The sequence below is a fragment of the Leuresthes tenuis genome, unplaced genomic scaffold (assembly GCF_036924035.1).
Source record: "Leuresthes tenuis unplaced genomic scaffold, fLeuTen1.0.hap1 SCAF_6, whole genome shotgun sequence".
Taxonomy (NCBI): Eukaryota; Metazoa; Chordata; class Actinopteri; order Atheriniformes; family Atherinopsidae; genus Leuresthes; species Leuresthes tenuis.
The window spans coordinates 21,232,360-21,247,940 of record NW_027325360.1 but is presented as its reverse complement, the minus strand read 5'-3'; the positions used below and the strand labels follow the sequence as shown (position 1 = coordinate 21,247,940).

At 40.1% G+C, this 15,581-nt stretch overlaps 1 protein-coding gene across 6 annotated transcripts in view; it reads left to right on the top strand.

Moving 5' to 3' along the window:
• Nucleotides 1–15,281, top strand: part of trpm3 (transient receptor potential cation channel, subfamily M, member 3) — a 105,391-nt gene extending 90,110 nt beyond the window's left edge. For 3 of the 6 annotated variants that reach the window (XM_072388165.1, XM_072388166.1, XM_072388164.1), the window contains 9 exons: nt 1,917–2,057; nt 3,184–3,312; nt 3,992–4,243; nt 5,160–5,334; nt 5,827–5,955; nt 7,531–7,678; nt 8,216–8,409; nt 8,589–8,721; nt 9,100–15,281. In XM_072388165.1, the coding sequence (XP_072244266.1) occupies nt 1,917–2,057; nt 3,184–3,312; nt 3,992–4,243; nt 5,160–5,334; nt 5,827–5,955; nt 7,531–7,678; nt 8,216–8,409; nt 8,589–8,721; nt 9,100–10,720 (2,922 nt within the window). In that variant the 3' untranslated portion in view covers nt 10,721–15,281. The remainder of the gene's footprint in view (nt 1–1,916; nt 2,058–3,183; nt 3,313–3,991; nt 4,244–5,159; nt 5,335–5,826; nt 5,956–7,530; nt 7,679–8,215; nt 8,410–8,588; nt 8,722–9,099) is intronic. The other 3 variants (XM_072388169.1, XM_072388168.1, XM_072388167.1) reach the window with 1 other exon arrangement.
• The last annotated feature ends 300 nt before the right edge of the window (nt 15,282–15,581 follow it).

The following is a 15,581-nucleotide window of genomic DNA, read 5'->3' as shown; positions in this document are numbered from 1 at the left end:
CCACAATAAGATATACACACATGTTCTCCACACACATGCTCTCTCGTTTCCCTATTTTGGCCAACTGGACACTACCAGTAAAATTGGCCTTTCCTGTTTCTCGTTGTCTTAGTAAGGACATAGTGTGGAGTCGTAGCGTCTCAGTCTGTCGCTGCTTGTGGGTTCCCTCGTGTATGTTTCTTCCTCTCTCTATCTCCTCCTTTTTGCCCTCCCCATCCTTCCTGTTATTTTCCCAGCTTTCCCTATTCCTTTTATATTTCTTTTGCCTTCAATCTTTTGTTCTGCAACCCTCCACCCCCTATCTCTAGTTCTTTCTCTCCTTCTCTCCCAGCTCAGGTCTGATTGAGGTACAGTACCGTATGCTAGTCGATTGCTGCCCCTCACACTACACCATCAGTGATGGCTCGTTGATGCATACCACTCAGCATGTCAGCTGCTGAGCATGGGAGGCCAGGCTTTTGCCATGTCTGCCTGCTAAGGCAAGGCTTTAACCATGCAGAGTCTGAGCACCTTCTCCCAGCTCACAGTGGAAGAGTTGGTCCATCTGCATAGACCTGGATGTACAGCAGGAAAAGGACACATTCTCTTTTAGTCCTCTCAGTTCTATTGATGATTCTGAGATCGAGTTTGTGTGTTTAAATGACAACTCAAATTTTACAATTTCAGTACCCAAACTGGATCAATGGTTGTCTGATGAAATGACTGGACTGAAACTGAAAGCGTTCAGTACCACTGTACATACTGTCCATCTGCATATAGTTCAGCCAGCAAGCCAGCGCAAACAGTAACAAAGTGAGCCCTACTACACTGCAAGCCCCAGAGGCAGTCTGGTTTAAACAGCCAGAGAATGCATTTGCAATTTGTCCTTTCTATTGCCCTGGCTTCTGACTGCACAGATGCACCTTCAGATTCTTATGAATCACATAAAGATTCATACAGATGTACACAAACTGCTTCACCACAAAGGGAGATTGTATTGTTGTATCCTCGGATGCTTTGGATAAACCCCACTGTAATCAGTGTAATAGCTTGCGTGATATCTTGTGATTACTTGCTAAGTGAACAGAGTATGTGCTCAGTTTTCTATAGTTATGGTGTGTGTTACACACTGACATCTCAATCTGTTCTTCAAGGACCTGTCTATGTGTGCCTTGGAAAACTGTATTTGTTTCACATATTTGGAAAATATAAACAGGCTTCATGCAGTATCTTTGATTTCATGTTGATTTTACTGAAATTGTTACTAGCACTATTTTACCTGATCTGTTCCCCTAATAGACCATCTTCAACTGTGTATCACTACCTTGGCATACAATGTTTCTAGACTTACAATACAATTCCAAAAATGATCTCGCACTGAGATCTGTTGTTGCTCTGACATTAAGACCATGACCCATAAAAACAGTGGGCTCCAAACCCTCTCTCATGGATTAGGGAATGTGTCACAGAGTGAAAAAGATGTCTGTGTCTTATCTTTTTCCACCTGTTTTTTTTTGTCCTCTTTCTATCTTTATCTCTCTGTCTTCTCCCTCCTAATTGTTGTCTGAGACACAATCCATGAGTTTCCATGTCTGCGTCATGCTGTGTTACAAAATCACTCAAGCTCCACGTCAAACACACATTTCACATTTTGGAATGATGACATTGCCTGTGCTTGCTAGACTATAATAAAAAAAAATGTGCTGCTGCTCATAACCCTTTCTCTTTTCTCTTTATTTCTTTTATTTGGCTGTTCCCATCCCACCTCTTTCTTTCTCAATACTTGTCTTATTCTTCATCCCTTTTCTGCATCTCTGCCAACTTCTCCTCCCATGCATTTCTATCAATCACACTCCCCTCTTCCCACTCTTTCCTTTAAATCCTCACACCTTCCACTCCTTCCTCGCTTGCTCCATGTGGGGTATGTATTTGCCCAGGCAATGCTGGGTAAGGTAACCACAGAAACATCCAGAAAGAAGGATGTTGAGGAGGTTCAGAACCGCCACCGCCTTATCCCCATGGGACGCAAGATATACGAGTTCTACAACGCTCCAATTGTCAAGTTCTGGTTCCATACGGTCAGTGTTGGCTTCAGCAACACCTCCTACATTCTCCTCTTGGCATTGTTTTTGCTCACTCTTCTTCTGCAACAGCATCAGCTGCAGTTTCCCGCCGTTAGCCTCTTTCCAACAGCCTCCATCATCATTAGGCTCCTGTTCCACCCTGTCGTTAAACAGCTTTACTGGGATGGGAAAGTTAAGTGTGAAGGGGGAGACGACTAGAAGCAGCATGGTGCAGGATAATGACAGAGGGAAAAGACTGGAATCACAAATACTAAAGAGTTTTGTACTAAAAGTGCAAATTTACAGTGTAAGCTCTTAGTAATGGTATATTGCCTCAGGTAATTCATACATTAAGTAGATATTAGATTAAGTTAGGATAAGCGTGGGAAGTGAGTATTCTGTATGTGTTTCTTTTCATCTTCTTACACAAAGTGAGCATCTAGCTTTTATAACTCTAGCTTTTTTAATTCTGTTTTTTTTAGTGTTTTTGCCTGTGTGCATAAATATGATATATGATAGAGGCTGATGTTTTCTACATTTGGACGCCTTCAGTTTTCTTACCAGCACTTTGCCACAGCAGAAATCTTTACAGTTTATTTAAGTGAAAAAATATTTAGTTATTTTTTCTTCTCATTTTTCCCTCGCTGCTCTCTTTTCCCCCTTGCCTCTCCTTTCTGCTCTCTGGGTTAAAGAAAATTGTTCAACATCATGTTTTAGTGATTGCACTTATAGAACAGATGTTTGGTAAACTCTCAAAATTAAGTCTTCAACTCATACTTCTATTCATCGACTCATACTACTATTCACACTTGTTAGATGATGTTGAGCACTGTGCTGTTTTCAACAGTCAAACGTAACATATCAGCCAGGTGGGCATAAAGGATTTAGTGACAGTTTCAGTCACACATATTAAAATCACTTAAACTACTTACATTAGTACAAAACTTGAGTTGGATTGGAAAACAAACTCTTAAATTTCTTTGTTACTGTTTTAATCCTGAGTTGAATAATAATAAGAATAATGATAGTAACATTACTATTATCATCCAACATACTAATACAGGAGGAGCACGTAAATACAAGCATGTAACCACAAATATGGCCTTTCTCATTCCTCCTCTGGCTTCGTATTTTCATGCAGATGGCATACGTGGGATACCTGATGTTGTTCAACTACATTGTCCTGGTCAAGATGGACCTGTGGCCTTCTCCTCAAGAGTGGATTGTCATTGCTTACATCTTCACCAACGGCATTGAAAAGATGAGAGAGGTACAATTGATTGCAATGGTGGCTGAATCTAGATATGCACTGTAAATGCAGAGATGTATTTAACGCACTAAACAATAAGCAGGACACAAATCGAATTACTGTAAAGTCAGTTTAATTCAGTTCCGTCAATGATGGAGAAGCTGAGCGTTATGTCTATTTCATGAAACAGTTCATACCTAATAGGAAAAGCAGCGATTGATCAGAGAAAAGGAGTCAAAATATCACGCTGATCATGCTGATGAAGATGAAAGCAGGAAATAGAAATGGGACAACAGAGAAAGAAAGAAAGAAAAAAAGAAAGAAAGAAAGAAAAAAGGACAACAGAGAAAGAAAGAAAGAAAAAAAGAAAGAAAGAAAGAAAGAAAGAAAGAAAGAAAGAAAGAAAGAAAGAAAGAAAGAAAGAAAGAAAGAAAGAAAGAAAGAAAGAAAGTAAGAAAATAGATTTTAAAGAATGCATTCTGGCCATCTCATAATTTAAAGTGTAAGTGTAAGTGTGTGAAATACATTAATCATTGTGTCAAATCATTCTCAGACAGCTAATTTTCTGATTCATACTGCCCTCTTATGGTGGACATAATAGAATGCATTTCAGTTCTTTTCTTTTGCCCTTCAATTTCTGTGCTTTTCATCAGTCCTGGATTTTAGCATCCTCATCTTCTTCTTTTTTTCTATCTTTTAGATCCTGATGTCAGAGCCGGGAAAGTTACTACAGAAGGTGAAGGTGTGGCTTCAGGAGTACTGGAATATCACAGACCTCATGGCCATCCTCATATTCTCTGTTGGCATGGTTCTGCGTCTCCAGGAGCCACCCCTCATGAGTTACGGGCGGGTTATCTACTGTGTCAACATCATCTATTGGTACATCCGGCTGCTCGACATCTTTGGAGTCAACAAGTACCTGGGTCCTTATGTGATGATGATTGGCAAGATGGTGAGAGGCGGCTAAGGAGAGCAACTCCGTGTCTGTTTGCCTTTCTTTTCTTATTAGAAGAATCTCTTGTCATATTTTTCATATGTTCTTCGGTTTATTTACCTACCTCCCTTGATCTGCACTGATCTTAAGATCACACTGATTTTGTAAAAACGTAATCGTGAGTGGTAAGTGAAATGCGAGGCTTGTTCTCTTGGAGCTCATGTTCCTCTGAATTTAACTGCTTGATCTCAGGGCACGCAAGATCTGAACCTTGGATTATTCAGGAATACCAAAGTCATTTGTAACTATCTGATGTTTGACTGCCTTTGACATGGAATGCGTCCCACTGGACACAAAGTCTTTGATATAAAAATGAACAGTTAGCTAGAAAGACATTGCATTAAACTGTTCAGTCAGGCCATTGGTGTGGGGGATGCTGCAGCACTAGTCAAGTAAAGAAATACAAATGTTTTTTAAACATTTTAATGTTTTTTTCGCTCAGTATAATATACACTTAAAAATGTATACAGCAAAATGAATAATATCAAGAATGACAACTACAGTTCCAAATTGTCTTTAAAAGTGTGCCTAAGATATTTTAAGCTTTCCAGAGAAACAATAATAACATCATGAATAATGAAAAAAAGTCACCGAAGTTAGAAGAGCACGAGTTAGCCTGGGGGAGTCAGTAGCCTCCTTGGCCGTAATTAAGTGCATTTAAACTATTTCTATTTGAATATAATTCCAAAACAAATCAAATTAGATCTCAATTGAAGACAGGGATAAATAATTAGGAGAAAAAAAATGGTCTAAGACTTTTTTTTTATGCTTCCATCTTGCCATTTTGCCACATTTTGTTCTTCCTGTGAATAATTTTACAAAACTGATGCTCATTTTTTTTTCTCTTTTTAAACTACTAAACCCTCCCATCCAGATGATCGACATGATGTATTTTGTGATCATCATGTTGGTGGTGCTCATGAGTTTTGGAGTGGCACGCCAAGCCATCCTCAACCCTAATGAAGACCCGTCTTGGATGCTAGCTAGGAACATCTTCTTCATGCCCTACTGGATGATCTATGGAGAGGTGTTTGCCGACCAGATTGACCGTAAGTTGAGGGTGTAAGATGTTGAATGATATTTATTTTTATGAGTTTTGGAGAGAATACTTCCTGACTCCAAAGAGAGAAACTCGATGTACGACCAAATACAGAGTTACTTGATTGAATAAATTTGAAATTTTACTTAAAAATGTCCTTTAGTAACAAGTAAATGTCAGTAATGCTGTAAGTGAGAAAAATTGTATCATCATTTAAAAAGTCTTAATAACTCTTATGTCTACACCACATAATCTGCATTATTTTTCTCAGATAAAGACATTAACTTTTGATGTCAGTTTGCCACTATCTTTTCTTTTATACCATGTTGACAAAAATAGACTACGAGAAGTGTCTGTGAGAAAATGTCTTTTAGACGGAGAGTCTATCTATGTGCTGTTCTGTTGTCTGTTTGTATAGGACTGTATATGACAGTGTGCACAGAATGTGAGGAGTGGCCCAAAGAGAAGAGATCTGAAATAATGTTTTCATTCTTTGTTTCAGATATGCATAGTAGGAAGTTAAAGCACAGGCTGAATGAAAAACTCTGGCTGGTCGAAAATTACTTTCGAACTTACGGAACCTGGCGTAATAATGGTCCATTCCACACTGCCCAGTGCAGTCAAAATCCCAGTAAATCTGAACATATAGACCTCAATTTAACCACATCTGCCTATCCCATCTCACCTTCGTCAACCTCACATTAACACCATGTCATGCTCACTCCTACCAGTAGAGGCCACTTAAGACAAAAGTATGCATGGGACTTCACGCTCAAAGGCTAAAGTTGCACTCGTGTTGGTATCTCGGGTCAGCTACAGATATCAGCATTTGTGTAAATGTGCAGTGCAGGAAAGTATGAAGTGAATGTAAGCATTACTTTATGAGATTACTATCTCTCCCAAATATTTGATGAGACAGCTAGTAGCTTGACCTTAGACTGCACCCTGTAAGCAACTTTACTCTGACTAGTCTTGGTACTAGCTGGCAAATGCTACTATTACATGGCAGCATCACTTTTCAAATGTGATTTCAGATTTTTATAATGGTTTATGGTTTTGGTCAGCTGACACATCAAGAGGAAACATCAAAGTTATGACATTCCTTTGATGTTCTTATGATTTATTTTACTTAAAGCTGAATTAGTTTAATTTGAAGAAGTGACAGTGCCAGGATAATAATGCCATCTGTCACATGAACCATATCATCTCCCCTTTATGCTGGCTCAGCTTCTGACTGGAGCAGTAGCATCATTGATGAAATATTTCAACCAATATACTCACCATTTAACACTGCTGAGTATTGAAATGTACACAATCACTCAAGTTACATCATACAGGAGTAAAACCCATGTACACATATCCACCCCATGACATAGTTATAAGCCACCTTTCATCATCTGTAATCTGTTTTTTCACGTGGTTCAGTTGTCAGAGTTTTTAAATCCAAATCTTTTTAAGGTATAACAAAATGTTACTTCAGTTCTCTATCTTTGGGCTGCATGAAACAATTGAGCACCAAGCAATGATTACCATGGCAAGAATTATTCTCAAAGGCAAACAAACCAAGAACAAATACTTAATGCTCCCGAGATAAGCTACAGCAACTGAACCATCGCAGATGGAAAAAACATACTATGTTTTCTAAATACATTTCAGATTATTTAGTCAAGTCAGCCATTGTTGAATGAAACTATGGCTCTCTTATGTTACAATATATTTTAAACACTTGTTTAGATATATTGTTAACACAAGTTGTGATGACAAACGTGTTGTTTTGAGCGTTTTGTTTTCAGATGCACATTTGTGAATATGAGCTCCTGCCATTATAGCGTGCACTTTTTCCAATCCTTTCTTCAAGGGAAGAAGCATAAAAATAAATTATGCTTCTTGTTTGTTTGCAAAACATGTATTTTTTTGTTATGTTTGATATCTTCAGGTCTGTTTGTGTCATTGTTTGTTATGGCCCTGTGTTCAATGTGCAGTATGTCTTAGCTGTATGTTGTATTTGTTCTTTTACTTTGGTTTGAACATGGATTTTATTTTATCTGCATTATCAGTTCATGTTATGTGTCTGCATGTACGTCTAATTAACCTTGCATCAAAATTTTGTATGAAAATATCAGTTTTAGTTGAAAGTGTCATTCTAAAGTTAATTTACTGTTTATTAAAGTATATGCATGTGTATTCATTTCGTGGCTTCATTCAGCTCCCTGTGGGCAGAACATCACTGAAGATGGGGTGGTGGTGTCCCTGCCTCCCTGTAAGACCGGTGCTTGGATTGTCCCAGCAATCATGGCTTGCTATCTACTGGTGGCCAACATACTGCTGGTTAACCTACTCATAGCTGTGTTCAAGTATGTAAACTTCATCAAAAAAACATATTGTAGCAGCATGATAATTCAAATAATTTCTCTCTTAAAACACTGGCGTAAAACAGTTCCACCACATCAAAGGTGTATCTAAATGTCACAGGTACTGTTTTTATAAAAGTAGACTTACCTGTGTTTTAGATTTTGATACAGGCATGTGTGCTCTTTCGCCTGATCGGGTCACTGTTAAACCAAATTCATTAGAGACTGTTAGCAAATTGTGTTCATATAATATGATACTGCTTCTTCCACAATGGCATTATTTTGCCAATAATCTGTCATAATGAATTGTGTGATCCATCTTGCATGGGAAATAAATAACAAGTGTTCCTCTACATCACCTCCTCATATTTTCCGTATATTAAGTCAGGGCCACAAAGTAAAGGAGTCCGTTAATCTGCCACTCAATAATAAACCACCACAAATTTCTGATCTTCCTGTGATTACTTGATTCAGTTTATTGTTGATTTCTGTGGAAGTAATTCATCTTGACTGATCTGGAATCTGTCTGGTTTCTCATAGCAACACATTCTTCGAGGTGAAGTCTATCTCAAATCAGGTGTGGAAGTTCCAGCGTTACCAGCTCATTATGACCTTCCATGAACGCCCGGTCCTTCCTCCACCCCTCATCATCTTTAGTCACATAACTATGGTCCTCAAGCATCTGTGCTGTCGCTGGCGCAAGCATGATGATGACGAGAGGGACTATGGACTGAGTGAGTGGCAGATTATGTTATGTTACGTTGTTATACATCTTTCTATTTATCAGTTTTAGTCCTAAAACATTTAGTTTATAGAAAGTTTTGAGCACTTGGCATTTTCAAACTTTCAGTCAGTTAAACGTGACATTGTAACATGAACACTGTCAATTTTTCTTTCTTATTTTTATTCACAGAGCTTTTTATCACTGAGGACGAGCTGAAAAAAGTCCATGACTTTGAGGAGCAATGCATAGAGGAGTACTTTAGAGAGAAGGATGACAGATTCCACTCTTCTAATGATGAAAGGATCAGAGTCACATCTGAGAGGTCAGGCAAGGTTACACTGAAACATGTCTGCAGTCTGACTTTCACACAACAGATGCACAATATTTAGTATAAAAATACTATTTTCAGCCCTTCCTTTTCTATGTGATGGGCAAGAGAGCCCAACACACTGCAATTACAAAGAAAATTGAGAAAGCAGTCTCAGCAATACACAACTTGAATAAAAAAAAACACCTTGCTATGACAATGGTTATGATAGCACCAGTTACTGAGCTGTAAATCATGTAAGTTCACTAAAGTTCTGACATTTTGATTGTAGGACAAACTGCATAGCTTTTTTCAGTCCAAATACCATTATGCAACTTGTAACATGTGAGCACTCTTCAATGTCTTTTCTGTCTTTTTCCTGCACTCTATCAGGGTGGAGAACATGGCAATGCGTTTGGAAGAAGTTAATGAGAGGGAACACTTCATGAAAGCATCACTGCAGACTGTTGATATTCGTCTGGCCCAAATGGAGGATCTGATTGGACGAATTGCCCAAGCGCTGGAGCGTGTGACAGGTGTTGATCGTGTGGATGTCAGCAAAGCACGTTCCCGGACTTCATCTGACTGCACAGACTCTGCATATATACTCCGCCAAGCTGAGTGCCCAGAGGCAGCATACATCCTCCGTCAAAGCAGCTTTAACAGCACCGAGGGAAACGCTTACCGCCTGCAGGAAGCACTGGAGGGAACAGCCGAGGGCTCAATGTCCCCTCCCTCTCCTACTGGCCTGACCGCACGGGCAAGGAGTCACTCATTCTATGTTGGAGGTGGTCGTGCTGGAGAACGTGCAAGTGGGGCTGAACGAGCTGAAAGCTTCTTCAAGGAGCGCTCACTCAGTCTCCACAGAGCCAGCAGCTCGCAATCTGTGTCCTCAGCTGCTGCCACCAAGGAGTCTAAGCCCCTCCCACTGGCGACGCTGTCGGTTTCCCAGCAGCACCGTCCATCATCATGCATCGACATCTATGTCTCAACTTCTGAGGAGGTGGGGCCAGCGGAAGTCTTTCTTGATCCTCTCCGTGTGGTCCCACATCTGCAGAGAGACTCCTCGCTGCAGTCCGATATCATGGAGACGGTGCTGCCCGGAGGCCGTGAGTTAAGCAGCATTGCCACAAGCGGTTTGGGCGACAGGCACTCGGAGGGCAGAGCGGGCAGCAGCGGAACAACTGGGGCTGTGTTTGATGACAGCGCAGCTGCTGATTTGTCTTTGTGCTCAGCACACCTCTTACCAGACACCACCCTACCTCCTTGGGATATGGAACCATCCCCACCTTCCTCAGCAGGGCTGCTTGAACGCTCTAAAAGCAGCCGCTACCTCTCTACAGCCGGCACAACGTTCCTAGATGAACCTTCTTTGGTCAAGTCACACAGCCTCATGTTCACACCAAGAGGTTGCTATGGTGGACTGGGGGCAGGAGTCCAGGTAAAGGCAGCAGAGTACACCAGCATCACTGACTGCATTGATACACGCTGTGTCTCAGCGCCATACACTCCTGCAGAATGTTCACACTCACCAGGAGGTTCCACCTCCTTTCCCTTTGATAAGCCGTCGAATATTAGTTTGTCTCATCCGGAGAGAGAGGCAGAGCTTAGTCACACAGAGTCTGATCCAGATGACCCTGAGGACATGATTCCAGCCACTGATGCCCCTCGCTTTGGGGGCCTTGGTGGACCCAGTGGAGCCCCTCTCTGCTCCCCCTTCTCCAGACTGGAGAGAGCAAACAGCTGCTCTTCAGACGACTCCCATCCTTCCCTCACTCTGGCCCCTCCACATCGGAAGAGCCTGTCAGTGAGTGAGAGGATGGAGAGGGGACAGGGTTTGGGAGCAGACAGGGGGCCTGGGCCTGGCGGGCGGGGTCTGGCAGGACCCAGAAACCCCTTCCTCAGGAGCAAGTCTGGAGCAAGGCCTGAAACAGCCAAGACTGATGGTCTCTCGTTAAGGAAGCTGGCTGCTCCCTCAGCTTTCCGCAGCTTTGAGAGACAAAACTACACGTGACAAGGACACATTGGTGCACTCACACACTGTTAGGGCCAGGGAGGAAAACTGAAAGGGCAAAAATGAAAGCAGGGTGAAGTTCCCAGAAGATGCTGATCTGAACCAGATCTACACTTACTATACTTGCATTTTAGGTTAGAAAAGTTTATTCCTAGTCAGTATTGACAGTTTTGAAGGGCAGCTTTACCCTGAGCCATGAATGAGAGGCAAAAGGGACAGAAGATTTAGAAGATTCTGTGTACAAGAGTCCAAACAAAGAGCTTTGAATCTAGACTAGATTATACCTCTTATAGCTAAGTAACCTTAAATGGGGTGTTATGGCAATGGAAGGTGTATTTGTTTTGTATGTCTTCCACCAACCAACTTTACATCAAGTAGACATCTGTCACTGTGTTGCATCACATATCAGTCACACTAGACATAGTATATTGTTATTCCTAGCTGCATTATGTAGTAGACGCTGTCAAGTCTGAGACACAGAGAAGGAGTGAAAGACACAGAAGAGAAACACTTCATTTAGTCATTTTGTCACCACTGCAAATTTTTTGCCTCAAAAATGTTTTCTGCTCATTGTGCAGTTCTAACTCAAACCTGTATGGCCCCAGCTCTAGAAGGCAGGAAGAAGCTGACTTCATATACAAATCATGACATTTTTGGACTGCATGTCGTAACATGGCAACAACTTACCTCTGCAACTACACTTTTAAAGTAATCAGAATACAGTGTACTGTATTTTTCAAGGGAAAATCATCTATGTGTTTTGTTCATATATCACAGCATCTCTAAAATAACACCTAACTTTTTTCGTCAGATCAGCTGGAAACAGAAAGCTGCTTTTCACAGTATAGAAGTCATTTCTCAAGCATGTCAGCTCATGTTTGTGAGTTTGTGTCAACTTAGAGGATGTGGGTAACCAATGCTTTGAATGCCCGTAGGTAAGACATGGTCTGTGATCAAAGACGTGTACACATCATGACAATGTCTACACACAAACATTGTCTCTCAAATCCTACAGTCGCTGTAGGAGAGACAATTCTCATCTGATCCCAGAGAACTATGACAAGTGCAGCCGCAAAAGATGGGGACATGAGGATGATATGAACCTGACTCAGAGGCCCTCTTCCTCTGTGAACCTGATGTAAACCTTTTTTGCCTGTACCTGACACCAAAAATCTTTCCACTCAAAAAATCGTAGCTCTCTGATAACCCAGCCTTCCTCTTTCAGGTTTTAGCAGTGGAGTTACTTTTGCAAAGTTTTACATCCAGCTACACCTAATAGATCCGTCCTTTATCTATTCCATAACTGCCATTTGTTTTTCTTTGTTATTTTCTCAATTACAGTCAAAGCAAACCACTGCAAGGAAACTGTAAAAGAAAGCAGTCACTCAATAACTAAGCCTGCTATCAATGTATACAAGACAAAAGGAGTTTGTAAAAAAGGACCTAATTAAGAATTTACTTTTTGAAAAAAAAAAGCTTATAAATAAGCTGTTGAGTATATGCATTCTAGCTGAGATTTAAGAAAGGTGTGCATTTTAAGTGACATGTAGGAGGAAACTTGGAATTACTAATATTATCAAAAGATGAAAGCCAATTTAGTGTTTTAAAGTTTTCTATTTTTCATTGTACTGGAAGTCTGGTGGGGAGGAGAATGTCTTTCTCAGTTAGCTTTGTACAAATAATATTGGTGAGATTAATAGAATCTTTATGATTTTAATGTTTTATATTTCTTGGCTACAAAAATTCAGTTTAATCATGTTGCTTTTATTTTGAGATGATGATTCTATTTATTGATATTTTTCTCGCTCATTGCTGATTATTAAAGTATATGCTTGTTTGAATTTCTCAGTGATATTTTTGTCAAATTTTAAGTATTTTATAATTAAACTTTTGAATTTAATAAAAAATGACCACCTACATGCACTAAATAATGATGTAAAATATTATTTATTGGATAGAGAATAGTCTGTACATTTCAATCATATTCAAAGTACTTAAAGTCATTTTTATTGTGTGTTTTATCAAGCAACTCGTGAGAATTTTCTAATGTCAATGTGGCAATACAAATTTGCCAGCATACCAAACTTAGGGTGCCTTTTGGGCAGAGATGGTGTATCTGGGGACTGATGTGATTCAAGAATCTGTGAAATTTCTCATTTTTGTCCTCTTTGTTTTTATTCATAGAGGCCAGATATCAGTGATTATTTTCTCATAGAGTTTTGTTATTCTCTTTGAACTCATCCGATGTACAGAACGGATGACTTGTTATTAATTGTTGGCTGTATCATTGCGTGTGTGGACATTTATTTGAATTCACCAAAGTTCATAAAAGTTATATTGAGCAGAATCGTTTTATAGATCAAGAAAAAAAATGTGTTTGCACATGAAACTGAGACATAATGATGAGGCTTTGAAATAGGGCTAGTGCTGTTGGAGTTACTGTTCTGTCTTGCTTGAACCGATTCATCTGACTCCTTTGTGTCACAACCCAAATTTATAATCCAAACATGCAGATTATTAAAAGCTCTTAGTTGGTAATGCCGTAAAACATTGGGCAACCTTTGGGATGTCCCTTAATCTAATAATCTGAATGTCAACAAAAAAAACATTGTGAATACAGGGTCAGTATGGATCATGCAGGTTGGACAGATTTTGAGGCATCTTGTAGCCAGTAAACACATGCAAAAGATCAGATTTGCAATTTCATCAACAAATATGTGGGCTACATTATAGTTAACAGATGAAGGGTTGACCCCAGGTCAGTGCTCAGGGACAACATTACCCCATTGATGCAGGATAGAAAGTAAAACATGGTGTCATGGTTGAAAGAAAAAAAAAATTTGTCTGAAGTCGAAAGTATCCATTTTAATCTCTATGCTTTATGAGTCTATTCCAGAATCGTTGGGGTTTATGGAAAACAAAATGTTTATTGATCTATGTCTTCAGAAAAGGCAATAGTATGCGAATGAATGTCTTCATACCTGCTCCACCTGCTCAACTGTGAAAGCCAAAAGTAATAACAAAACAAACAGCCCCCCCCAGGTTTATTGCAGTATTTTCCGTACCATAAGGCGCACCTAAAAGCCTTAAATTTTCACCGTGTGCCATATAATCGTGTGCACCGGATTCCAAAATCTGTCACGGATACCGCCATTTTGAATTTGCTGCGGGGAGCGCCGAGCATTCATTGGGGCATTAAGCCCCCTCCTCATCACTCACCGCTCTCCCTCCGAGCCGCTCAACGCCACGTTCACTTTTGCCGCGCCTTTTCGCTCTGTACATTGGAAAAAAATGGCAACTGGCCACTTCCGTCGCTCACTCTGCGTTCGATGTGAATCCAGGGTTAGGCGGATCCCAGCCATTCACTCTGAATGGGTGCAGATTGTGCCAAGCTCGTAGTTAGTAATTGAACAGACCGATGTGCAGTTTATAAGTTTATAAATGTAAAAACGACAGACGATGTTGTCCTTGACCGTCGGACCATTTCCCGCTGACACAGGAACGTAACACATACAATACGTGTGCTGGCAGCGATAAACCAATCAGAGAACATTAGGTAATAGTACGCCTTATAATCAGGTGCACCGTGTGTATGGGTTAAGTACAGAAATTAAATGGACCCCATAATTGAGGGTGCGCTTTATAATCAGGTGAGCCTTATAGTGCGCAAAATACGGGTACTTGTGTTTTCAAAGAGCAGGTTTTAGTCTTGTACATTTGCCCCTTACATTTCTAACCAAACCAAACATTGCCAAACCAAATGGACACAAGCTGAGTAATGTTCTTGTGAGCTTTTGTCTGCACTGCTGTTGTAGACAGGATTAAAAAGGCCAAGGTTGAACTACTGTACTCAAGTTCTGTGTGAAAGCAGATGAGTGTGTTTGACCTTTTGATAGGAAATCCATTTTTTTTTCAAAAATGTTTTCTTTTATGTTTTCTTTATCCTTACTGTAAGGAATATCAGAAAGCATACATGTCCGTGGCATGTAGAAAAATATATGTAACTGATTCCTGGTTGTTTGAGATGTCGGTTGTTGTGGAAGAAATTGATAGATGCACATGTGAGCGTATGTGTGTTCAACTTGTGTGTGAACTCAAACATTTAGCTGACACTGATAACAGTGAGGCATGCCAACACAACACAACCCAACAGAATCTTGGTGTACAGTATTTTTTGGGAATATTTCAGCACGGTTTGGGGGCAATCATGAGCATTTCATGATCATCAAAACAGATTTGCTTCCTTGCTATGAAACCTGTGATTCGTGAACTAGAGGAGTTTCACGCACATGTGTTTTCTGCAATAACTGCTCATGTTGTTCAACTAAAAGGGACTCATCCCTCGACTGGTCACACTTAATTTATTGTCCTTTTAATGCATGCACTTCTTCCACTTGGTGTGTACAGAGATGACCTTTAATGTTGACTGAGAGAAAGATATAGAGAGATTATAATATGAAATCAAAGTAGTGAGTATTTGGATGCAAATACAAATCTGTATTCTTCGATGTGAATAGGATCATGTCTGGCATGCATTGTTAAATAAACAAATAGATTGGTACTCTTGTGTCTTGCCTGTTTTTCCTTGCCTGGATATTTTATTAGAAAATGCAAAAAACATGTTGTCGGTGGCTAAGACAAAATGTAACTCTCACTGCCTCCCCCTGGCTGTTAGTGAGATAATTGAGAAAAGTGCTCCCGCCATGTTTAAAACGTAGCCCCCTACCTGGGGCCGAGAAGCTTCCACAGGAGAAAAGTTCTTCTATCAAAACGTAAAAACACTTCATACATCATCTCAAATGTTGCTTCAGGGCTTGAAGAAATGTTCACTACACTGTGTTTTGCTGATATATTTTGTCAT